Here is a 26,583-nt window from a genome sequence, read left to right as displayed (position 1 = left end):
ATTATGCTTATTATATTAGTTAGGTGCCTGGGCTGTCCCAAAAAAGGGAAAAATTAGTGTAGGAAAATGGTTTCAGTCCTTGAAAATCCTCCCATTTTATTTATTTTTTTAAATTTTATTTATTTGACAGAGAAGGGAAGTGGGAGAGGGAGAAGCAGGCTTCCCGCTGAGCAGGGAGCCCGATGCGGGGCTCGATCCCAGGACCCCGAGACCATGACCTGAGCTGAAGGCAGACGCCCAACGACTGAGCCACCCAGGCGCCTGAAAATCCTCCCATTTTAAAGTCAAGTGAATTTAACTGATAGCTGGTTATCAAATATCAAAGTCTAACTATAAGGTGATTCTTTACTCCTTTAAGGAGAAGATTCCCCTGCCTGTCTCATAAAAAGTTGTTTTTTTTTTCCCCAACTTGGGATGTATAAACTTTTAGGTCAAGACATCAAATAGTCAAACGTCAGCTTGTACTACTTAATATAGTAACTGTAATTATTAATTTATTTATACACTTAATGTAAAATAATATAAAAGGAAAATCCTTTTTTTCTCATTCTCACATTTCACGAAGTATTTCTGTTTTTCTTCTCAAGTATCTTTGACACCAATGTCTTTTTTTTTTTTAAGATTTTATTTATTTATTAGAGAGAGAGAGAGAACAAGCATGTGTGAGTGGGGAGAGGAGGGAGAGGGAGGGAGAAAGAATCTCGGGCAGACTCCCCACTGAGCATGGAGCCCGATGCGGGGCCCAGTCTCACGACCCTGAGACCATGACCTGACCTGAGATCAAGAGTCGGATGCTCAGCCCACCGAGTCACCCAGGCACTCTGACACCGATGTCTTTCTTATTCTTAGAGACTTTTTGTTTTGTTTTGTTTTTGGTTATCAAGCAGATTCCCAAAGCTCCTCACCTTTACCTCTGCCCCAGTTATTAGAAGTATAGCCCTTTTGAATTGGCATGTGATCCTGTCACTTTGATCTTTATCCTAAGTTCCAAGTACCCTTGACCAAACAATATTTGATTTTCATTTGTTCTGTCCTTGTATATTTGGGATCCCACATCGTAACTCACTGTCTTGCTTTTTCAGTAATCTTTAAAATGCACGTTTACAGAGATTTCCAATGCTTGCGATTGTAAGACCACATCATTTGCCTTTATTTGCTGTCAGGTTAGTTTCTTAGATAGTGAAAATTGGCACTGACTCAATTCCAGGCTGCTATGCAACCTTGAAATTGTACATTATTATTCAAAATAAAGTCATTGAGAAAGCACCTGAGAGTATTAGTCTTCGTAAGAACTCTAAGGCAACTCTGAATGTGAGGTTTCATCTTGGGGTAGGGGAGCTCTTGGTCTAAATCTGGATATCTGTGGTGACCCCGTGCTAGCCTGTATCCAAGGACTTCCTCTTCACCGCTGTCTTTTATGACATTCGCTGTAATGTGACACTGAGGAACTAAGTGGGTCTTAATCAACGCCTCTCCACCACCATCGCAGAAGGAAGCCAGGCCTCTGTCCTCCTCAGAGGTGCTGTCATGGTGATGTACCAGAAATATCTTTATATTTTCACCCACCGATGATATTGGTCCTTGTGCTGCAGAATTGGGAGTGATTGTGAATTGGGTTGTGTTTGCTTAGCCTTAGAAGCCCGGAGGGACTGTGAGGCTGTGCTAAGTGGCTGAGGAATGGGCAGGCACTTGGTCCTGACTCAATGTATATTGATTTCTCCTTCATGAGGTTTTCTTCGTCTGTTGTGGGTTTTAAGAACTGTCAAAGTAAATTTTAAGAAAATTACTTTTCCTGGGGCACCTGGGTGGATCAGTCATTAAGCGTCTGCCTTCAGCTCAGGTCATGATCTCAGGATCCTGGGATCGAGCCCCACATCGGGCTCCCTGCTTGGCGGGAAGCCTGCTTCTCCCTCTCCCACTCCCCCAGCTTGTGTTCCCTCTCTTGATGTGTCTCTCTCCATCAAATAAATAAATAAATAAAATAAAATAAAAATTACTTTTCCTGTTGGAAGACCTAATACAATAGGTAACGTATTTACATTTTCAAAATTCAAACTTAGGGGGAGAAGATAACAAAAGACATTCTGATCTTTGTTACTAAAAGCCTCCTTTCCTTTGTAGGATCAAAGTGTTTAACTTTGTTGGTTGAAATCCACCCTGTTAACAATGTGAAGGTTCTAAAAGCCGTGGATAGCTATATTTGGGTGCAGGTAAGCACTGAGCACATTATCATTCATCTCACTAATCAAAAGGCGTGAAACCTGGAGGCAATGGTGCTTACAAAGTGTTTTCACAGCCATTATCACATTTAATCCTCAAAGCAGTCTGGTAGATGGGTATGGCTGGAATTATCCACTCAGCCTTTGCAAACATGGAAATCAAAACTCAACCTAGCTCCTCTGTCTCTGTTATATCATCGTTTGTCTGATAGTCATGTAATGTTTTTACGTGATAAAATACTGACTCTCAACACACATTTAAGGTAAGTTTAAAAAATGGTTTATTTAATGTACTCCTATAGTTGACAGAGTAAGTAGAAATAAATGGCTTAATCCCTGACTTTATCAACTCCATGAAAGGATACAGAGGCACCGTGTGTACGGTGTGGGTGGACCAGATATAGTCCATCTTCATTACTTGTACACTCTGAACTTGTGAATTGTACTCCTCACCAAAATCTATTTGTAACACCAAAGTCAATACTCAACAGTGCTTTTATAGTCATCTGCAGACATGGGCGCAGTGGTGAAAAATTTGTCACCCAACTGAGGCTGAGCAAGGTGACACTGCCTTCTTGGTTCACCTCTCACACTGTGAACGGATGTCATTTTCACGATCTCTTTAGTGCCATGATTTTCACATTTGGGGGCTTTTCTTTGGTGATTTCACTATTTCAAACGTTCCCCACGCAGAGCGCTCAAGTGCCGTCTAGGGTCCCTGAGCACAAGAAGGCTGTGCTGTGGTTTATAAAGAAAATACGTGGGTTAGATAAACTGCATTCAGGCATGAGATTATGGTGCTGTTGACCATGAGTTCAATGCTAAGGGATCGACAGTGTATATTAAATAAGATGTCTTTTGTTTGTTTGTTTAAAGATTTTATTTATTTATTTGACAGAGAGGGACACAGCGAGAGAGGGAACACAAGCAGGGGGGCTGGGGGAGGGAGAAGCAGGCTTCCCGTTGAACAGGGAACCTGACGTGGGACTCGATCCCAGGACCCTGGGCTCATGACCTGAGCCGAAGGCAGACGCTTAACGACTGAGCCACCCAGGTACCCCAAGATGTCTTTAAATAGGAACACACATGAAACAAAGTTATGTACTAACTGGTTGATACAGATCCTTGCATTTCCATTCAGTATTCCGGGCGTGGTGTTTGTGGCCATCTGTAGACTGTGCAGTGCTGGAGCATGACTTCCTTGTGTAACCTGAACTATCTGCTTCTCCTCCCTGGCACGCGGAGCTCCTAGGCCGCATTCCCCCTCCCCCGGGAAGCTGCTGTGTTTACACTGTCATCAGTACTGGGGTGACTTTGGGACAGACCATACTTCCCTTTTCTGGCCTGTTCTTTTGGCTTCCTTAGCATCTCCATCCAGGGCTGTGTCCGGCAATGGAGAAGTTATTGAAGGATTGGGGCAGCTAAAGGGAATTAGAGCACAGGAAGGGCAAGAGTTTTTATAAATACAGGGTTGCACAGCATAGCGAGTGTATTAACAATTACTGAATTGTGTATTTTAAAACAGTTAAAAAGGTGATTTTTCTGTTATGCAAATTTTATATCATTTTTAAAAGATTTAATAGTACAGGATGCATGACTGTTTCCATAGGCCAAAGGGAAGTCCCCGCCCACGTGAAGTAAAACCTGTCCTTGTCTTGTGGGCACATTTCTGTTCCTAGCCCTGCTCCCTGCTCCTCATGCCTTTCCCTCTGGGGAGAGAAAAATTTCACAAACCTCCTTCCAGGGCAAAGCCCCACCTCCCTTTCCCCCACCCTTTCCCTTTTGCAGAAGTGCCATTCACTGTCCACTGAGTTTGGTCTTGCCCTGCAATCTGTCTCCCTTTTCTTACCAAAACATTCATGGCGATCTCCAGTAGTACGTTTCCCCAAGTCTGTATATGCAGCCTCGACCGCCTTCACAGAGGAACTTCAGCAGGACAGTAGTGGGTGGGGTTTGGATCCCAATCTGGTCCCTTTCGAGAATTGCCTACCAGCATGACCTGCATCTTCCGAATAGTTCCAGATATCCACCTATAGTGCATATCTTCCAACTATGAATATTAATCATCAGAGTCTACCTCCATATTTGTGAAGATAAATATTCCCCTACTATGATGTAATCTATATAGATTTCTGCTGATGCTGCCAAATCAAAACAAAACAAAACCTTGCATATTTTTTGCTTTTGTAGAGCTGTGTCTGAAGCCTCTCTTTCTATAATCTTACTTCCAGGCTCTGCTCAAGGGCTGCCTCATCATAGAAAGGAAAACCACCACTACCTAAATGGAACTTTTAAAATCATGTTCTTACTCATTGCCACACAGAGACCAGGCAAAGGTTTAGAATGTCAGCACCTTCCTCCAGGTCACAGTCCTAAGCAAGCATGCTTTGGTACCTCTGGAGTCCCAAGGGAGCTTGAATCGTCTTTTGTAGGAATTTCTTCTTATTATGAGGCACTGAGCATTTGCTCTTCCATTATCCATATGGTGTCACTCAGCTTTGCTTCTCCTTGACCCCAGTACACACAGTTTCCTGTTTGATGTACACAGTTTCACAAATCAGGACAGAATAAGTTCTACATTATTTTCATAACCGAATTCTGCATTGTTACCTATTTTATAATTTTGAAGTTTTTGCTGTGAACAGATGGTGTATAGTTAATGTTTTATTTTTTGATTCTAAAAAGGAAGCTTGACAACAGACAATTTTTGAAAAATTTACCAGTTCTATTTCCATTTTGTCAGTATGAAAAGTTAGGACACCAGGTAATATATTTTGTCAAAATTTTTCCTACTCTTTAGAGAGGCTGCTGACTATAAAGTAGGGACATAAAAGGGTTATGTTCTTTTGTCATGCTTTGAAGTTTGGAGGGAAAAACCAAAATTCACTGGTGGATCCTATCTAGTAAGCTGTCTTTCACGTTACAAAATGAAACTGCTGAATTATAGTTACCCTTTTGATGATGAAAGAATTAAGTCACTGGAGTCATCCCATGGCCCCTTTTCCCTCATTATCACAGCTCATAGCATCAGGCCTGTGTTTCTGGCTGGCTGCTTTGTCCTGTGGGCTGACACATATGGGAGAGCGCAGAGAAGGAGGAGTGGGGTGGATCAAGCCTTTTCTTCCCGGTGGCAGTCGTACTATTATTTGAGGCTTATAAATCCCCCACCGCATGCCACACTGTGACTCACTGTTCTTTCTTGGAAAGTCCCGCGTTACGTTATGCTTTGTCTCTTCGATGTGGGACTTTGGAAGCTGTAGTAGAGCATATGTTTACTTGGTTGTCAAATTAAATACGAGGTTTAGTTGCACAACAGGTGTATTGATCACTTTTTTGGTGCATGTGGAAAAGAACTTTTATACAGCTGTTGTTTATATTGTTTCTGATTGGCTTCAGAATCACATATTCTAAAATAGAAAGCACCATCTCTAGAAATAGCTTCTACTTTAGCCTTACTGTGGAAATGAATTATGTTGGACCTGCCATCAATTTCCCCCTGGGAAACTGAACCCCTGAAAGTGTTTCTTTTTCCTCTTTGCTTCTGTCTGTAATGTGTGTATAGGTGATTTGCCTAAACTATTCTATGGTTCCCGGTATCTTCTGTGGTATGTGGTAGTACAGTGATCAGAAACTTTTGCAATACTTGTGTAAGCAAGGTAGTTGCTTATGATTTTGATTAATTTCCTTTTTACAGTTTCTCTACCCCCATGAGGAAAGTCACCCTCTTGCAGAGAACCATCTGTTACTGATTTCAGAAGAGAAATGTAAGTGTATCTTTTAGGTGGTATATATGAACTTCATAAAGGGTACATCTCTTAGTGAAGTATGGGACTTGACTGAATCTTCTAGATGTCCACTCACCAGTGCTAAAGGTCCAACTGACCTTTGATGTCCATTTAAGGTCTAGCACTCCCGTGGAAGGGCTTTTCATTCTGCCCCGACTTGTTCCCTTAGGCCCTGCTCTGTGTCCCCATCCTGGGAATGATGGGCTCCTACATACATGGATTTCCACTTTTGTCACACAATAGAGTGTAGGACAGTTGTGGAGGTCATTTTTGCCTTCTTCAGTTCATCCTTCTTTAAGGTGTCTGTCACCTCAGATCAAAACAGGGAAAGGTATTAGAAGCCAGAAGAACTTGATGGTAGAATTTGAAGACACATACTTGGTGAAATTCAGGTACAGACAAATCAGAATGAGGCATCCCTTAATGAAGTTTACACTTTCGGGTGGGAAGGGTGGCAGAGAAAGCTCAGAATCCATTGGCAGATCTTATCTAGGAAGCCGTCTTTCATGTTACAAAATGGGACTGCTTTGCTGATTTATAATGGGAAGGACAGGCCTGAAAGGGTTAGGTTTGTGTTCAGTGTCTATGCTCATGACCAGTTATCTGTCTCACATTTTGGCAACTAGAACTGGCAGAAGGTTAAGTATGGCCAAATCTAGATTGCTTACTGAGAGAATGGGACCATACAAGAAGTGCTTGGAGATAAACTCTGCCCAGTGAACCCCTGTTAGCTCCAAATAAGACTGATGGTGCAGGGAAGGCCAACATTTGAGAGAACCCAGGGGAGTAGAACGGCTAAATGCTTCATGTGTTGTCAATATTGAAGGGCAAGGTAAATGCTGGATTAGCAGTAGACTGTGGAGGGAGTCTGGAGAAAGGTGGGTTTTGTTTTGCACTTAGATCATGAAACTGCTGTGTGTGATAATACTGTCTTTCCAACCAATTGATTAATCTGTATTGCTTTTATAAATAAAGATTCACCACTGTTAGGTGTAAAAAAGTGCTCATGATTTTCGTAAAGGTTAAACTGTCTTTCTATTGTCTCTCTTTTTAAAGATATTGAGAAAATTCATATCCAGGTCATCCAAGAAGATGGAAATAGAGTGGTAAATATTTGAAATCTCTTTTGCTTCGGAGTTTTTTCCCCCACAGAGTGACATTTCGAGACTGTTAAGGATAGTTATGTTATAGACACAGACCACTTTCTTTATTTGATGTCTTACAAATTATAGGCTTGCTGTTGTAACATGTGAAATAATACGTATGAAGGAGTTAATTATCTCCTTTATCTTGACCTCACTCTCCAGTCTCAGTCTCATGAGATAACTCATGACAGCCTTGTGGAACTCTTTCCACACCTTCACCTTGCTCATACTCAGGTACACATGGTAAGGTGCACATGCGCAGATTCAGTCATTTTTACCAAAATAGAATCATAATATGATTATCAATTGGCCATTTTTGTTTTTGCTTTTTACTTAATATATCAGGGCTATCCCTATAGGTTTTTAAATAGAGATGGAACTTTCTTCCCTAATTTTTAGACGTACATAGAATAAATGGGATCCTATGGGGATTCATATAGTTCAGTTTTTTTCTTTTCTTTTTATTGCCTATATTCCACTTCTCCTTGCCTTTTCACCTCTAATCTTTGTCTATAACCTATTATGTCTCCTTTCATGCACTTCTCTGAACCTATGTATTTCCCATCCCCACCCCTGACACACCCAGGGGTTTATTATTCACTCCTTCCTCTTTCAACTTTGTGGCATTACCTACAAGTCAACCAGAAGCGGTCAATTCATTCTTTTCAGAGGTACATAATAGTCCGTGGTCTGGATGTACACAATTTCAATCATTCTCCCATGGGTGGACACTCACTTGATTGCCACTTTTTTTTTTCATCTTTTTTGTGTTACAAATCATTTCAATTTTTTTTTAAATAGCTTTACATTTTTGGTACACATATTTCTTTAGGCTAAATCCTCAGGGATGGATAATTGGGTTGACGGGTATAGCATTTAATATGTTTCAACAGATTTTGCTAGCTTGGTTTCCAAAAAACCTTGTAACAATTCACAGTTGTACAAGCAATGTGTAAGAACACCCTTTCCCTCTATCCATACCAGTCATAGATCCATTTGCTGTTTTAAAAAAAAATCCAACTTGATGAGTGTTAAGTTGATAACATTATTATTTTAGTTGGTATTTCTGTTAATATCACTGGCCGTGTGAATTTGTTTTTCTGAAAATTGCTTAGTTATATCCTTGTCTATTTTTCTGTTGGGTTGCCTTTTTCTTGACAGTTGGTGTAAGAGCATAATATATTACTGATATTAACAATTATTTCCTTTACTATTTAAATAGTTGGCATCAAAATAATCATTCTCTGAAGATTTTAATTTTAAAGTTAAGTGAGGAACATAGAAATGGAAAATGCATTTATTAATTATGTATCTCTGACTGAAAGCCTCAAATCAAGATGCCTGGCTGGAAAATGACTAGAAAGTGTGTGGCTGGAGCTCTGGGCCACCAGTGGCATGGTGGCTGGGCACAGATGTCGGGGTATGGACAGGGCCAGGGGTCGGAAAAGAGTCGGACTAGAGAGGAAGAATGAAGGCAGAATCCCAAAGCCAGCAATGCGAATTTAGAGGAGAGAGTCACATAAACATTTCAGGGTCAGTGAAATAAACAAGACCAGGAATGGGTATAGACAGAGGACTGGCTGGTTACAAGAGGGGCTGGGAGTCATGGAGATACCGCAGAGTGAGGCCAGAGGGCACCTGTCAGCGGCCAACACAGAGTAGCCTCAGCACACCATCAGCCTTGCCTGCCCTTCTCTGAAGTATCGCTGTCCCCCTCCCCCTCCTCCGCCTCCTTCTTCTTTTTTTTTTTTTTAAGATTTATTTATTTATTTGAAAGAGCACACACATGCGAGGGAGGAGCAGAGGGAGAGGGAGAGAAATCCTCAAGCAGACTCCCCACTGAACACAGAGCAGGGGTGGGAGTTGATCCCAGGACCCTGAGATCATGACCTGAGCTGAAACCAAGAGTCGGATACCTATGGAGCCCCCCAAGCACCCCCACTACCCTTATTCTTAAGGGCTTAGATGATAGCTTCTTAAGGCAGTGTGCGGTTCCATGCATTCATAACAACATCCTGTGGTAGGTAGGCAGTGTTATAATTATCCCCATGTTTACAGAGAATACAACAAGCAAGGCTCACAGAGGTGAGGGAACTCAAGAGAGGGAAAAAATTGAGATGTGAATCTGTGTTGCCACACTCTGATGATCAGGTTTTTGTCAGTATATACCCTTATCTGAGAGTCCCCAAATCTGTTCTAATTTAACAAATTTCAGAAAAATGGAAACAAGATGTGTTGCCCAAAGTTTAGAATCTTATTGAGAACAAAAGTTGAGAATATAAAGATGTTGTAGGAGAGTGCATACTCATCGGGGTAGACTTATAGCATTAGTTAAGTATGCCAGAGTACCATAGGAATACAGAGGTGGGGAGCCGTGCCTTGAGAGGAGGTGAGGGAGGGCTTCATACAGGAGGAAATGCCTAAGTTGGGTCTTGAAGGATGGGCAGTATCACCATACTCACTGTGGAAGACATAAAGGTAAGAAGCATGACCAAAGACACATGAATAGGTTATGGCAGATCTGGGGGGCAGTGCTCCCCTACCCCCAGGCCTGAGTTTTTTCCTTGGCATCACAGCTGCTGTCTTTGGTGGTGAAGCCCTTTTGTCTGCAGATACCTGAGTGGGTTATGTATAAAATGGGAAGCTTTGAATCTTCTGTTGGCCCTGGTGTTGATTTGTGGTAGGTGTGGCCTTGCCTTCAACAGCCCCATCCTGTCTGGCTAATTAGGGACAAGAATAATATAGTTCTTTATAGAGTGTTTGGAAAGAGCAAGTAATTAAATAATGCCTTAAATCTTTTCTGGAAAGACTTTCCATGTGTATGTGTTAGGGGTAAGGGAATGCTAAAAATAAACTGTGGAAATATTTATATTTATTATGAAGATAGAATAGGCAAAATAATAAATCCAGAAATATTCTCCTTTAAAATGGTTGCTTATCTCTAAAATCTCTTTGCCTCTTTAGGTACTTAAAGACTCTGGCCATCTCCCAAGAGAGAGAGTAGCTGAGGATTTTGTTTGGGCTCAATGGGATATGTCAGAGCAGAGATTGTACTACATTGACCTGAAGGTAAAAACTAGTCCACTGGCCTGCTTTTTACTGGTACAACTTAATTGTGACATTACCATTATTATAATTTATTAATCACTGCATTTTCATTGATGGGGACAATCAATGGAAGTTTATTAAAAATATGAAATATTTTCATTACTGTTTGCCTCGTGGTTGCTTCCTTTTCTCTCTTTCTTTTTTACTAATGTTTTTGTTGATCTTTTATTTTTATTGTTTTTTAAAGATTTTATTTGGGGCACCTGGGTGGCTCAGTCGGTTAACCGTCTGCCTTTGGCTCAGGTCATGATCCCAGGGTCCTGGGATGGAGCCTGCTTCTCCCTCTGCCTGCCACTCCCCCTGCTTGTGCTCACCTGCTCTCTCTGTCAAATAAATAAAATCTTTTTTAAAAAATATTTTATTTATTTATTTAGAGAGAGAGCATGTGCGTGCATGCACATCAGTGAGGGAGGGGCAGAGGGAGAGAGAGAATCTCTAGCAGACTCTGCACTGAGCACAGAGCCCGACTCTGGGCTTGATCCCATGACCCCGAGATCATGACCTGAACTGAAACCGAGAGTCGGACGCTCAACTGACTGAGCCACACAGGCTCCCCTGTTGATCTTTTTTTAGAGATTTTATTTTTTTTTAAGTCATCTCTATACCCAACGTGAGTTTCAAACTCACAACCCCAAGATCAAGAGTTGCACACTCTAGCACCTGAGCCAGTCTGGTGCCCCTTTGTTGATTTTTTTTCTTTTTTGTAATTTGTCATTTATTCTGTTTTTTCTTTTAGAAATCAAGGAGTGTCTTAAAATGCATCCAGTTTTCTGCTGATGAGAAGTTTAACTTAATGGTAAGTCCGGAGAATGGGCTATAGGAAATTTTATAACACGTGGCCTCCTCTTAAGAGAGCTGTTACCAGAAACAGCATTTTAGCATTCTCGTGTTCGTCACTTGCATGAGCAAGTAACATAGTTCTTGTCACCTCAAGGCTTCAACTGTATAACAAATACAATTAACATAGGTGATTCGAAGAGCACACAGGAAATTTCTGCTAACTGAATGCCTCTCATTAAAGACACAAGCATATGAGTGAGGATTTGCAGAAGGTAATAGGTATGGTCTATGTAGATAGCTTTAAGTGGTTACAAATCATTTGAGCCCAAAAGACTTGTGAGGATGGTGGATTTGAGTGTAGGGTAAAACATCAATGAGAGTGTATAGTTTAATTAGTAAAAATCTAGCATCACTCCTGGCAAAGCCATTTGGAATGCTAGTCTTCTAGTGAGGAATCCTAAATATCTTTACCTGTGATGAAGAGAAAGTTATTCTTCACTAGGATTAGTATTGGTGTCTAATATAGATTGATATCATACCATTACAAGAATTTCATTTATTCCTCCTGCCCCCCCCCTTTTTTTTTAAACTCACTCATTCTCCTAAAGACATCCAGTCCTTCCCTCTGTGCATGGTCATCTGTATCTTGTAAAAAGTCTACCCCTACTGATTGGCGTATCATATCATTTATGATATTCAAATCTGAGGCAGTTTGTCAGGTATTAGCCCTTTAAGAAATAAATACACACCAAGCCTGTGATTGTGTGTAAACTCTAGAATATTCCCAATGGACTTTCTGTGCTCTGGATCTGGGGGATAACGTCTGAAGAAAATGATGGTTAAAAGGGCTCTTCATCAATAGGCAAGCACAGCATTGTCAGACTTGCTCTGGGTTTCAGAACTATCATCGCTAAATTAATGTCATTTTTTTGGTTTGTTTTCTCATGATTTTTTGACAGTTTGAAGCACCCTTGGATATAACATTAAGTGACTCAGGATTTAAGTAAGTTACTCATTGATTACTGCTAATTTATAAAGACACTCGTGGGCGGAATGATTGTATTTGTACCTAATTTATGGTATGCAGATATAAGGACAATTTGATATTCTGTGTTTGTGTGTGTGTGACTTTTGATATTTCTGTCCTCCATAGGCAATATAAACAACTTTATCAAGCACGAACACAGGGTTTTTCATGTAAAGTCAATCGTACTGATTTTCATAGCCATTTATTCCTATAGGGTGTTTCAGTTTATTTTGATCCGTGGAAGTGCTCTTCTCCCTGTGATTCAATAAAAGGGTTTTATGAATCGGAGCTACATTTAGAATCAAACATCAAACCCCTTCTCTTGTTGCCACCAAAGAGAAGGGGTTTGCAGTCAATCCACGTGTGGCTCAGCTGTGTCTGTTGCATTACTATTTGTTTTCCTTTTTACACCTTTACAAAGGTGAGCTTTTCTTCCCCCAGACTATTTTACCTAGAGTAAAAACATGAACATTTTTGAAAAATAGACACAAGCCCACTAGTGCACAGAAGAAATGAAAGTCTTCTTGAATTAGAATAATGATAATCCTAAACTGTTCTGTTTCACTAGCTTTATTTCATCACATATGAACACTCAGTTCTTGCTTTGAAACTGTATATGCAGCACTTTAGATAAAAAGTTTTATTACTTTCAACTTCTGTTTTTATTTTTTTTCCTTTATTGCCAGGGCCATGCCAATTATGTATTTTTTTATTAGTTTTATAGAACTTTTAAACAAAAAAATAAAACAACTACTTAAATTTCTCAGGGACAAGTCTCTACTTTTTTTTTTTTTTGACAAGTCTCTACTTCTGTGGGTATGTTATAGTGGTTACTATCCTTTATAAAGGAACTTTATTTTTTATTTTAAAAAATTCTTCTTATTAAAGTGTAGTTGACATACAGTATTATATTAGTTTCAAGTGTATGACACAGTCGATTATGCAATGCTCACTGCATTAAGTGAAAGAGGGAACTAATTTTTAAATGCATTCAGTTTCTTATCCTTTATGTCCTTAGACTTGTAAACTTTGGATGTGATGATCTTCAAGACCAAGAGAACTTATCCAAACACCTGACCCTGTGCGTTTTTACCAACCATACAGGTAGAACCAGGATTGTATTTATCAACTTATTCAACTATGCTTGAGTTCTATAAAAAATTTAGTCATTTCTTTAGCCATATGGATCCTTAAAGTATAATAGAACCACAATCTTACTTAAGTGATCAGATGGATATTTATATACCAAATTATCTTCTCCACTGCAATTTTATATATTCTCTGTTTGTATGAAAGAAGCCACAGTCAGCAGGGCTATTGTTCTAATAGTTATTTGTATTTTTTAATAGAGGGTCAGGTAGATTCATGTGTAATTGATCTACATTTTCATCTGCTCCATCTTTTAACAAATGGCGTCCAATTATGGGGATGCTTTTTGTGTCAGGCTTACTGATATATTTGGTTCTAAACCTATGTACCTAGCTTCTCTAAGAACAATTCTATAACTTACTGAGCTAACAATCAAAGCTTGACATAAAGGTATTAGTGTACGTAATTGTCTACACAGTCAACTCTAATAACTAAATCCAATAGCCTTTTTAAATACCCTAGCTTGAGTGGGCAGTTACCACTGAGTTAAGTAGCACTTGGAGTAAAACTGTATTCCTTTAAATCCAAATTATGTGGTATTCACTAAGCCAATGTTTATGGAGACTTACTGTGTGCTATGTATTGGAGATAACAATGATGAGCAAAATGGACCTAATTTTTATTAGTACAGAGGTTATTGTTTGGAGTTTAGACATTAAATAAGTGCACACATAGTACTTCAATAGAATCTTGATAAATTGTAGGAATTAGGAAGTTATGAGAGTATATAATGGAGGCTTAATGGTAGATGCTAGTATCTTCAGATAAGTTCTAGTTCAGCTAGTCTATCCCTTTGGTCTTACCCTCCGGGACATTGTGTCCCAGTCTGTCTTAGTCCTGAAAATTGCTCCCCTTGCTATCTCACTCCATAATCCATCCCATTTTTTCCAGTTTCTCTCAGGCATTAAGTCCCTCCATAAACCAGTTTTGGGAGTTCAGGGAAGGAAATGATATTTCACTTGAGACTTGTAGGGTATTTATGAACTAAGAACAGTGTGACTGAAGTAGAGTGAGCAAGCCGGAGAAGACCATGGGTGAGAGCTGAAGAGTAGGCTTGAGTCAGGTAATGTAGGGCCTTGCAGACCATGAAAGATTTTATATTTTATTCTCAGAGTTCTGAGGTCATTAAAGGTTTTTTTTTTTTAAATTTTTAGAATGTTCAAGCATTACAGAAAAGTTCAAGAACAGAATGAACATTCATGTACCTTTTACTTAATTGTGTCATTTACAATATTTGCTTTCTCATTCTCCCCATGCATAGGTACCACATTCTTCCTTTTGATTAAACCCTTCAAAAGTAAATTGCAGACATCCTCACACTTTACCACTAAATAATTCAGCATGTATCTCCTTAGGTCAAGGACACTCTTTTACATAACCTCAGTTCCATTATCACTGAAAGAAATTAATCACACTAATAATAATTATTTCATATTCAAATTTCCATAATGATTTCAAAAAAAGTCCTATCTGTGTATATTCTCTATGTGTATGTATATGCATATGTGTTACATATGTGTGTATGTATACAAATGAATAAATGTATGCATGTGTACAACTTTTAAAGTCAGGATGCCATCAGGACTTATGTATTATTTCTGGTTATTATGTCTTTGTCATCTGTTTTAATACAGATCACTTCCCTCCCTCTATCCTCTACCCCCTTTGTTTTTCTTTCACAACATTGATATTTTGTTACCTTGTGGAATGTCCTACATTCTGGATTTGTCTAATTGTTTCCTTGTGGAAGTGTTTAACTTCTTCCTCTATCCTCCACATTCTCTGAAAATTGGTAGTTAGACTGAAAGACACCATTACACATAGGTTAAAAATTTTTCATAAGAACACTTCGTGGGGTGATATTGTGAAATTTACTTGCATCAGATCAGGAGACACATAATGTCAGGATGTTCTACTATTTGCAATGCCAAGTTTGGTCATTCAGTTACATGGTAACCACTGTCAATCTCCCTTAAAAAGGTACATTTTAATCTTTGCATGAGTAATCTGTGAAGTATTACTTTGGCACCGTATGAATGCCCCATTCCCCAACAACTTTTCACATGGCACTCCTTGATGCTCCTTCACTGAAGCGTTTTAAGCAGGCGGTGATGTGATTAGATGTGTATTTTTGAAAGATTGCTGGCTGCCATGTGAAGAATGGATTGGAGGAGGCAAGAGAAAAAGTGGGGAGATGAGCAGTTAGGGTGAGGTTGTAGTCCTACATTTGGGTGGAGGATGGCTTGAACCTGGGTGGGTGTCAGAAATGGTAACTAGATGGGTTTGAGATGCATTTAGAGATAGAACTGAGAAGCCTTGCTGTCAGTTAGCTGGCAAGGAATGGTTCTCAGGTTTCTGGCATAAGAGAATGGGTGAATAGTGGTGCCATTTACTGAGGTGTAGTGGTTTAGGTGGGGCTTTGAAAGGGAGACGGTGAGGGTTGTTTTGGACGTGTCAACTGAGAGATCTGGGACTTAGAAGAGAGGTCAGAACAGGGCAGGAATAAGTATGGAGGTTTTTAAGACTGTAGTGGGCATTTGAAGCCATGGGAGGAATATAGGGTTAAAAAGGAAGAAACTTAGGAATAGGATCTGAGCAGCAAAATATATAAAGGTTGGGTGGCATATCCAAAGAAAAAGAAAAAAAGAATGGAGAGAAAAGGGGGAAACCAAGTGTTTTACTATAGCAGCCAAAGGCAGAAGGGGTTTCACAAAGGGGAAGGTGGCCAACTGTTAATAGGTAGTGAGAGGTGGAGTCTACCGGGTCTGGCAGCCTGAAGGTCAACGGGAGTACTTTGTGTTGCGTGACCGAGGAGAAATGGTGGTGGTGCCGGTGAAATAGCACGTGGGAGGTGTAGCCATGAGAGAGGCAGCAGCTAGAAGGGGTAGTAGGATTCAGGGAATATTATTTTTGAAGATGGTAGAGACTCCAGTATGCTTGAACACTTACAAGGCAAGAGAAAAGACGACTACCCAGCAGATAGGAAGAACTGCCCGAGCGCATTTGCTGCGCAAGTGGGAAGGTAATGGGGCCCAGAGCTTGCGTGGAGGGGCCAGGGTAGGTTCTTCCTACTTCACTTTAAATCTGTTGACTATAAACTATCATTTTAGGCTTTCACTCTTTGAAGCTTTTATTCCTTTTCATTTTATCGCCATAGGAGTTTCTCATGAACGGTAGCAGCTAAAACTTATAAACAGGCGATCTATGACATCAAATGTTAGGTTTATCTGCCCGAGACGTGGAAGAGTCTGTTCTTTCCTTTCTCAGCAATGTGTAGGAAAGTCGAAAATGAGTCTTTTGCTGTTCACAATCAGCTCTGAACTCGAAATAAGCCGGTTCCAAATGGGATGTGTCCCTATTTAGGATGCAGCAAGCCAGAGAAGCAACCTTTTGGTTTTTAACCAATAAGCTGTCAGCTCACGTATTTCCCAAATTGCTTTTTAAAAATGATTTTTCGCCTTTGTGGTTAAACAAACGAAAACCTGAAGTAGGAATGGAGAAGGGAGCAAATAGTCTAATCCCTGTATGGCTCCCTCTACACCAGAGAGCTTCATTTCCCATGGGCATGGAGACCAGAGAACATGGTTCATGAAAAAGATGCTGACAGACTCGGGGTCTTAAACAAATGCAATGTTGCATCAGTGATGATGCTATCACAATATTTGATGTTCATTGTCCCATATTGGTCATTGGGAGCTACTTGGTCCTTTCAGCGTTACTTGTTATTCTTGAAAGCATCTTTGTCCTGAATTTTCCTGCCCTAAGAAATGAAATCCCCGGGATGCCTGGGTGGCTCAGTCCGTTAAGCATCTGCCTTTGGCTTGGGTCATGATCCCAAGGTCCTGGGATCGAGCCCTGCGTCAGGCTCCTTGCTCGGTGGGGAGTCTGCTCTTCTCCCTCTGCCTGCCACTCCCCCTGCTTGTGCGCGCGCTCTCTCTCTCTAATAAATAAATAAAATCTTAGAAAGAAAGAAAGAGAGAGAGAGAGAGAGAGAGAGAGAAAAGAAAGAAGAAAGAAAGAAAGAAAGAAAGAGAAAGAAAGAAAGAAAGAAAGAAAGAAAGAAAGAAAGAAAGAAAGAAAGAAAGAAAGACAGAAAGAAAGAAAGAAAGAAAGAAAGAAAGAAAGAAAGAAAGACAGAAAGAAAGAAAGAAAGAAAGAAAGAAAAGAAAGAAAGAAAGAAAGAAAGAAAGAAAAAGAAAGAAAAGAAATGAAATCCCCTACCTTCCAAGGCACGAGAGGTTAAAATCTGGATGAGGGGGTTGCTCATGAGAGGCGGAGGTGGGCAAAAGCTTCCATATTAAGATTGAGTTCGTGTAGACTTTTAAAAATGGTTTCTAGCAGGAGGGTAAATCAGAGACTTCCTAAAGCAGTGAAGGGAAGGAAATATTCTTATTCCTGTCCCATCTAACAGTCAACCGTGCAGCTGCGCTTAAGTCAGTGGCTGTCATTCTTTCTGTGCACCATCCACTGGGAGGTGGTAAGGGGTGAAAAGTGTACATTCTCTTTCCTGTTCATATAATTGTAAGAGTTGCCCTCTACAAGTTCCCAGAATTAGTCCTGTGTTTTAGCATTTTATAGAGCCTTTTACAATGAGATAATTTCCCTTGGAAAACTTCATCTATAATAGCTTTCATTGTCCAAATAGTTTCCCAAAGGCTAGCCAACTTTGAGATTTTATCTTCGTCATTGATGAATATTTATTAAACATCTCTTTCTGGATACACCATTAAGAGCATGCTTTGTTTTTTCAAACTGCAACTTCCCCCAACTTGTAAATAGTAGCAAAATCATTCTGGAATAATAATAATCACAGCTAACCTTTATAGCCAGATATAACTTCTTCCTCAGAGCTTTATACATATTATCTCATTTAATTCTTATGTAAGAACTATATGAAGTGGGTTCTATATTTTCTTTTTTTTTTTAAGGATTTTATTTATTTATTTGAGAGAATGAGAGAGAGAGAGAGAGCACATGAGAGGGGGTAGGGTCAGAGGGAGAAGCAGACTCCCTGCTGAACAGGGAGCCCGACGTGGGACTCGATCCCGGGACTCCAGGATCATGACCTGAGCCGAAGGCAGTCACTTAACCAACTGAGCCACCCAGGCACCCGGTTCTATATTTTCTTTATTTACAGATGAGGAAACTGAGGTTTAGAGAATTTTATTAATTTGCCCCAGTCACATTATATTTATTTTTTCAGTTTATTTTCTTATTTAGGTAATCTCTACACCAACATGAGGCTCACACCCATGACCCTGAGATCAAGAGTCTCACATTCCACCAACTGAACCAGCCAGGCACCCTGCCCCAGGCACATTTAAAAAATATTGATGCCCGGGTGCCTGGGTGGCTTGGTCAGTTGAGCATCTAACTCTTGATTTCAGCTCAGGTCATGATCTCAGGGTCATGAGATAGAGCCCCATGTCAGGCTCTGCCCTGGGCATGGAGCCTGCTTGGGATTCTCTGTTCTTTTGCTCCGCCCACAGAGCCCTCTCTCCCTTAAAACAAAACAAAACAAAACAAAACTGATGCCTGGCCTCAGTCTTACCTTCAGAGATTCTGGTTAAGTTGATCTAATGGGAAGCTTGAGAATCTGTGAGTCCCAGGTGAGTTTAATGTACTCTCAAGGTATGAGAACCAGTGCTCCATTGGGTTGTCCATTATGGTAGCCACTAGCTACATGTGGCCATTTAAGTTAATTAAAGTTAAATAAAAAAGAGTTCCTCAGTCACAGTAGCTACATTCTAAGTGCTCCATAGTCTCGTGTAGCTAGTGGCTACCAATTTGGACAACACATATATAAAACATTTCCATTATCAAAGAAAACTCTATGATGGGACAAGCTTTACAGAGTCTATGCACATCACATGTCATCTTGCTATTTCTTTATCTCCCCCACCCCCCTTTGGGCTTGGGAAAGGGAATTAAGCTACAACCGAATTTGGAAATATTTGCTTATGAGATCTAAAGATGGCTCTTGGTGTATGTAATTAGGTACATTTATTCTACACCTCACTTTAACTTTCTTCAAAACAAAAATGATGACCTCCATTCTCTAAAGGGTGATGTGTGGAGGAATTTGCTAGAATGGGGAATATAATCTTCTTTATATTGTTGACATTTCATATTCATGCCTCATGATAGATGCCTACAAGAAGAATTTGAGTTGACAGGTATGAATATATTTAATCCTCTACAAAACTGTATTTCAGAGCGGTTGTACTAGCTTCCTCCTCTATTATTTGAGAATGTTCTTCCTACTGCTCCCTTAACAGAATTGATTATCATTTTAAAAACTTTGCTAATTGGAAAGGAAAAATACGGTGCCTTTAAAAAATTTTTATTTTGTTATTACCAGAGCGGCTAAAGTTTTAACTATGCTTGCTAAATAGTTCTTTCTCCTTGTGATCGTAGAACGTAAAAGAACAGGATGAACCAGTAGTTTTTTGCTGGTAGTATGTTTACTTTATGAAAGTAGTCCAAGTGGTACATGGAACTTTTTTAACTGTTATAATTACTATTTTTGTTTATGCTTTAGTATAGTGTTACTTTGATTCTTAGTGAGTCTGCTATAATTTTAAAGAGAAGTTATTGTTGTGTACTCAATAACCATAACAGTAATTTTACATCTAACAGAATTGTTACTATTTTTACCTGATAAAATTTTTCTTTTTTTTGTTATTTTCCATCTAAGATACTGCAATAAAATGTACTTCTAACAATATGGTGCAGTTTTAAATGTTAGTAAAAATGGTCACAAATGATAAACATTATAACAGAATGCTCATTAATGTCCTTAAATAGCCTTCTTAGAGAAAAATTGGCTTTTTTTTTTTTACCACCATGATTCTTTGATAAATGACCTAGTGAAGTATAACAGTGGAAATATTGCTATTCACTGAAGTAGAGTAATGATTGAATTCACGCAGCTAGTTAATTTTAGCTCTGGGACTAGAACTCAGCTTTCTAGACCCTGGTCAAATTCCTTTCCACCCTGGAAATCTCCTGTTTCAGGTAATCATATAAATGTTAACACTAGAAATATCGGTTTCGGCATAATGCCCTCCATGGTAGGTCTTTGATGAGCTTATCTAGTCTACATATCTAGCAACAGCTGCTAGAGATGATGGACATATTCCACATTGGACTATTCCTCATATTCTAGAGGAGGTGGAGGCTGAGAGTGTTCTGGAGTGATGGGGTAAGTGAAGGTGGTCAGGGCTCATCTGGAAAGACCACTTTGTGCCAGGAGCTCTCTCCTTTGCACTTGGGCCAAGGTTCTCAGTGACCCAAATATGGGTGGGTATGGGCCAACACACACTTGCTCTTATTGCCTCAGTTTGCCTTCCAATTCCAGATAAAAAAGAAGACCGGAAACTGTCTGTAAAGAGGAGACATTTTGGCAAACCGGGGTCTATAACTATTAGTAATGGCCAGAAGGCAAGCTAAATAAGAGAGCAGGGCAATATGTGTATATTAGGAGAATCTCCTTTGTAAACTCCTCTAGACTCCCATGATTTCATATGCAAGAGTGTATTTCTATTCATTTTCCTATCCTTCAGTAGCTTACCACAGTTTATTACTTATGTGTGTGCTGAGTAATTGTTGAGTTGAAATTTCTTAGCAGCTTGTTAATAAACCATCTCTAGAATTTGGGAATAATCTATGAGGTAAGTTGAGGCAGAACATCTAAAGCAAGAGAAGTAAGGTTAAGTGGCTTAGGAAACTTTATTTGTCTATGATTCTTTTCAGCTCTACTAAATAATACCTTCTTACTTCTAGGAACTTTGTGTGTATGTTACAGTCCGAAGTTTGACTCTTGGGAAAAAATCACATATTCAGTGTTTTACTTTCATAAAGGTACATGTCATTTATTCTTAATTTTTTATTTTTACATAATCACTTTTTCCAAATAGTAGCAAGTTACATAAATTTTAAAGTCCTACTACCTGGTAATAAATTTTATCATTACATTCTATACCTGTATGCCTGTGTAATACATGTTCCCTAAAGAAATTCACTAATGATGAATACAGTTAACCCTTGAACCACATGGAATTAAACTGCACAGATCCACTTACATGCAGGGTTTTTAAAAAAAATACAGTATAGTACTGTGAATATATTTTCTCTTCCTTATAATTTTTCTTAATTACATTTTTCTTTTTCTTTCTTTTAATAACATTGTTCTTTACTGTGAGAATGCAGTGCATAATACATACAACATACAAACTATGTGTTAGTTGACTGTTTATGTTATCAGAAAGGCTTCTGGTCAGCAGTAGTTGTTAACTTCTGTTAACAGTAGTGGTTAACTTTTGACTCCCCAAAAACTTACATGTAGATTTTTGACTGCTCAGGGGTTTGCACCCCTAAACTCCCTGTCGTTCAAGGGTCAACTGTATTGAGTTAGCTAATATTTTTATATTATTTTCCTGACCTATATTTTTTTCTAGGCCTGCAGGTAGACCAATCCTTATAGACATATTTATCCAAAGTGTGTTTGTTTGCTTTTTTATTATTAATAGTTGGAAAACATGGATATATTTAACTTACAAGGTTACATAGAGTTTTAGTTAAAAGCACCATCAGTTCAGATCTCAACAGGTCCTAGACCTAAAATACCTTTATTTCGATTCCCACATCTGCAGCCCGGGAAACTGATTTGTCGGCAATCAGCCTGCAGGGAGAAGTGCCCAAGCTTTTCTAGTTCTGTTGTTGGCCAGTGTGCCCTTTAATAGTTTTAGTCTGAACTCTGCTAAGGTGCATTTATTTTGCTTGTTTAGTTCCTTAAAATTAGTATTTATGTAGTACATACTGTGGGTAGAATTAATTTTTTTAATTAAAAAAAAAAAGCTATGCCAGACCACACCAGAGTTTATTTTGCAGGAGTGCCTAACATTATCTTCAGTAGTTAGAAATCTATGTAAAAAAGGTTTAACAGCTCAATAATGAAGAAACTAAAAGCCATTTCAGAAGTAGACATGCTTTAATAGCATAAGTTGGATTTTTCTTTTGTGGAAAGTTTTCATACATTTTTCCAATGATTCATATATTGGTTCAAACCATAAGTAAAAGTTTAATGAAAGTTTTATTAAGGGTTACTAATTCTGATGAAGAGTTAGAAAAGCGGAGAGTGAAACCCAGTACACTGAGTTTAGCTGATAGTCTACTGCCCTTCTGAATGACTGAGAGAAGTCCCGGGAGCTCTTAAGGATGACAAGAACATGAGGTAAACCATGAGGGCCAGTGAGCCACCTGGTCTCCTCCATCTCTTGGATCTTGTAGACTCTTTCAGATCCTTCTGTCCCAGCACAACCCATCTTATCAGGTCTAATATTATACAAGCCCAGAACAACGATTGGATCCTGATTGCACTGTAATCCCCCTTCTGTGCGGGCCTTTGGAGAATGATAGAGAACCATGAAATCTAGAAGTCAGAGACCCTTGCTAGGTCAGTCTCACAGCTCCTAAAGGTTAAGAGTATTACATAGAGTATGGCCTTGGGTGGAATTCCGGCTCTTTGTTTCTTACCATTCTTTCCTGGGCTTCCTGTTCTCTCTCCACAGGGCACAGCAAGACCTTCACTGCTGCTCTTGGGAGTGTTGACTCACGTGTGACTAAGGGCCTTACTTTTCTCAACCTTGGTGAGTGAGAGAGAAATGCATCTCTCTGCTCTGACCTGCCTTTCGAGTACATGTGATACTCAGCCTTTTATATCTCCATTTTCTGATCTGTGCACCCCATTTTCTCCTGCCTCTGTAGGACTTGGATTGTGATGACAACCACTAACCTTTTTGAAGCCTGAGAGGGGAAGATTTTCTCTGGAAACCTTAGCACCCCTAACTTCTCTGTTGTTCAAGGGTCAAACGTATTAAGTTAGTTAATATTTTTATAATATATTTTTTCCTGACCTGTATCTTTTTCTAGGCCTATAGACCAATCCTAATGAACATATTTGTGTCCCCCATTCAGATCAGCCTTTTGGGGAGGGGATGCACCTCCCTTTTTAGAGAAGCTAGGCTGTGAGCTTCCCTAAGTTTTTAGTAGTAATCCTAAAAAGCCATTTGTTAGTTTAAAGATGATGACAGGGGCACCTGGGTGGCTCAGTCGGTTAGGCATCTGCCTTCAGCTCAGGTCATGATCTTAGGGTCCTGGGATCGAGCCCTGTGTCCTTCTTCCCTCCCCCACCCTGCCCCCACTTGTTCTCTCTCTCTCTCTCTTTCAAATAAATAAATAAATAAATAAATCTTAAAAAAAAATGATGCCAGTGAATGGGATGTACCCTAAAAGCCTATGAGAAATAATACATCATGTTGTCCCTTGATTCTAGAGAGGACAAAGTTCTTTGAGAAATTGCCCATCCCCTGTTGCTAATTGCTAAGAGCTTCCAAGTCCTATAAATGATTTAGGGATCAGCTTGAATGTGTTGATTTCCACTGAGTAAATATAGTAAGGGAACTTGAGTGTTAGGTTTGAACATATTAATGGAGTCTATAATGAAGAAAATCGAGGAAGGGTTTATTGTACCAACCTACCAAAAGCTGCTTTTCCATATCAGTTGGGATGAGGGGCACAAACAGGTTAGCACAAGACTAAGTAACAGAACTATTACTTGCCTACCTATGGGACATGGCACAATATTCAAAAAAGAAAAACTTCAGGTTTTGAGCACATGATTCTTTAATATGTTTTCCTATTCCTGTTCCCCAGTCTGTCTACTATCACGACAAAGGTTTAGGAAGGTGTGATATGAGGGATCTGGGCAAAATGAGAACGAAAATGATAAAGTTCAGGGCGCCTGGTGGCTCAGATGGTTAAGTGTCTGCCTTCGGCTCAGGTCACGATCCCAGGGTCCTGGGATCGAGTCCCACATCGGGCTCCCTGCTCAGCAGGGAGCCTGCTTCTCCCTCTGCTTCTCTCTCTCTCATGAATAAATAAATAAAATCTTTAAAAAAAAAAGAAAATGATAAAGTTCATAAAAAAGATTTTTCTTTTGAACAATACTATAGATGAGGTGAGATAGCGAATGCTGAGTGGGCCAGTATGTGGTAAATGTTAACATGAGCTTTGAACCTGTGGGAAATTGCCTCAGAGAGGCCTGATTCTACCGCTTCCTGTGGTAAGAGAGATAAATATAAGGTTTCCTGGGTCTGAGACTTGATTCTTATCAGAGAATGCTACATCAACATCACATCTCAAGAGTGATGTGGGAAACTTTCCACTAAAAAAAACTTAGCATTTTGTGAGGTCAAAGGTAGCCTTCCTTTTTTTCCCCCTGAGAATGACTCTAGAAAAGAGCAGGCATGATTTAATCTATGTTCTTCAGACTGTGGAGTCGGCAAAAATCCTAGAGCTTTGTAAAATAGGCTCTTACATAAGTTATGTTTCCTTCCTATATGCATTTTATCTTTTTGGCACAAAATTATACCCAAGATTAAAACTAGGTAATTTTTTATGACAATAGTATTGCTTTTTGAGTGATGTCTTTTTTTCTATTAATTGCATACAATTGTCCTAAATTGTCACCCTGTTAAAAGGGACATAGTGATTAAAATATTAAAGAAGAGAGTTTTGGAGAGGTTTTCCATGAACCCAAACACCTCTTTATAAGAAAGATATGTTTGTTAATAAAAACCTACCATTTAAAAAATAAATACTATATGCTAAGCATGTTGTTTCGGTTATCTTGATCCTTACAACAATTCTGCTTGGTGATGTTATCCTCATTATACAGATAATGAAACTGAGGCTCAGAAAGGTGTGTGCCCAGGCTCCTTTTGGTGTCTCTTATCAGAAGCACTGTGTTAGTTTCTTATTGCTGCTATAACAAATTATCACAGATTTAGGGCTTAAAACAACATAAACTTTGTCTTTTGGTTCTGGAGGTCAGAATTCTGAAATGAATTTTGAGGGGCTAAAGTCAAGGTGTGGGTAGAAATGGTTCCTTCTGGATATTCTGGGGAGGAATTCATCCTTGGCCTGCTCCGGCATCTCGAGGCTAGCATTTCTTGGTTTATGACCACATCACTCGCATCTCTTTCATCCTTGCATGATCTTCTCCTCTGTAGTCCACTCTCCCTCTTCCTCCCTTCTGTAAATATATTTATGGTTACATTGGGTCCACTTGAATACTCCAGGATACTTTCCGCATCCCAAGATCCTTGATCCCATCTGCAAGGTGCCTTTTATCACTTCAGGTAACATATTACAGGCTCTGGGACTAGCACATGAACATCTTTGAGGGTCGTCATTTGGCCTACCACAGGTACTGTTGACATTTTTGATGAGACAGTACTTTTTGAGTGAGAGTGTCCTGCACATTGAGGGTTTTAACAACCTTCACCAAATGGCAGGAGGACTCCCCCTTCCACTCCAATGACTGTGACAACTCAAAACACCCTCATATATTTCCAAATGCCTCTTCTCCCAGGGATGTAGTTACCACCCTAGTTAACTGGTTAAATGCTAGGGCTAAGAATTTATTTAGGTCGTTTGATGCCTAAACCCTTTCCACCATACCCTATTAGATCATTATTTGTGTTTTTTTACTTAAGTGTTGCCATAATAAGAATATTATTGCAGCCATTTGTGCTACTTTTTTTTTTTAAGATTTTATTTATTTATTCAACAGAGAGAGAGAGAGAGACATAGCGAGAGAAGGAACACAAGCAGGGGGAGTGGGAGAGAAGCAGGCTTCCCGCTGAGCAGGGAGCCCAATGTGGGGCTCGATCCCAGGACCCTGAGATCATGATCCGAGCCGAAGGCAGACAGTTAACTGACGGAGCCACCCAGGCACCCTGTGCTACTCACTTCAACATCACTTAATCCCCGGTGACCAAGAGGACACTTTCTTAAGTCAACTGCTTTGAGTTTTACATCCTCTTTATTTTCCTTTCCAGTCCACTGAATGCCTTCTTTGCAAATGATTAGCATGTATTTCTTTGCCTCTTAGGAAAAAAGAGTCCAGCTGGCTCACTATAATCTAAATGTGTCATCTGTCTGAAATTCACTGCTATTGTGTGAAAAATTATTGGCAAGGGCTACTTCCACCTTCCCATTCTCCAGAAACCTATTTTTACATCTTGTCTCAATCTGTGTACAAGTGTTTTTGGTACAAAATTATCAAACGCAGGGGCTGTGAAGATGCGAATTCTTGGCAGCTCACTATGCAAGGAAATATATTAGTACTTCGTCAAGTGTGAGATTGCCTACAGAGATTGTTTTGATGAATATCAATTTAAGGGTTCTCTAAACAAAATGACAATGATGATAGTGATGGTGACGACGAGTGGGCAAACATAGGAAACAAAATTTTAGAGCTTCCCCCAACTGGCAGAAACGAGGAGGGAAATTCCCATTATAAG

General features: G+C 39.6%; 1 protein-coding gene across 5 annotated transcripts in view; it reads left to right on the top strand.

The window, feature by feature from the left end:
- Nucleotides 1-26,583, top strand: part of GSAP (gamma-secretase activating protein) — a 90,669-nt gene that overhangs the window by 25,568 nt on the left and 38,518 nt on the right. For all 5 annotated transcript variants that reach the window (XR_003611536.2, XM_028117992.2, XM_028117985.2 and 2 more), the window contains exons 6-14: nt 2,122-2,210; nt 5,914-5,983; nt 7,061-7,110; nt 10,114-10,218; nt 10,994-11,053; nt 11,997-12,040; nt 13,083-13,168; nt 20,999-21,076; nt 22,786-22,863. Coding sequence is in view for 4 of the 5 variants with exons in the window: in XM_028117992.2 (XP_027973793.2) it covers nt 2,122-2,210; nt 5,914-5,983; nt 7,061-7,110; nt 10,114-10,218; nt 10,994-11,053; nt 11,997-12,040; nt 13,083-13,168; nt 20,999-21,076; nt 22,786-22,863 (660 nt within the window). In the remaining variant the exon portion in view is untranslated. The remainder of the gene's footprint in view (nt 1-2,121; nt 2,211-5,913; nt 5,984-7,060; nt 7,111-10,113; nt 10,219-10,993; nt 11,054-11,996; nt 12,041-13,082; nt 13,169-20,998; nt 21,077-22,785; nt 22,864-26,583) is intronic.

The sequence above is a fragment of the Eumetopias jubatus genome, unplaced genomic scaffold (genome assembly GCF_037043125.1).
Source record: "Eumetopias jubatus isolate StellerSeaLion01/CBP00866 unplaced genomic scaffold, mEumJub1_p1.0 scaffold_14, whole genome shotgun sequence".
NCBI lineage: Eukaryota > Metazoa > Chordata > Mammalia > Carnivora > Otariidae > Eumetopias > Eumetopias jubatus.
This window is presented reverse-complemented; position numbering and strand designations above follow the sequence as displayed.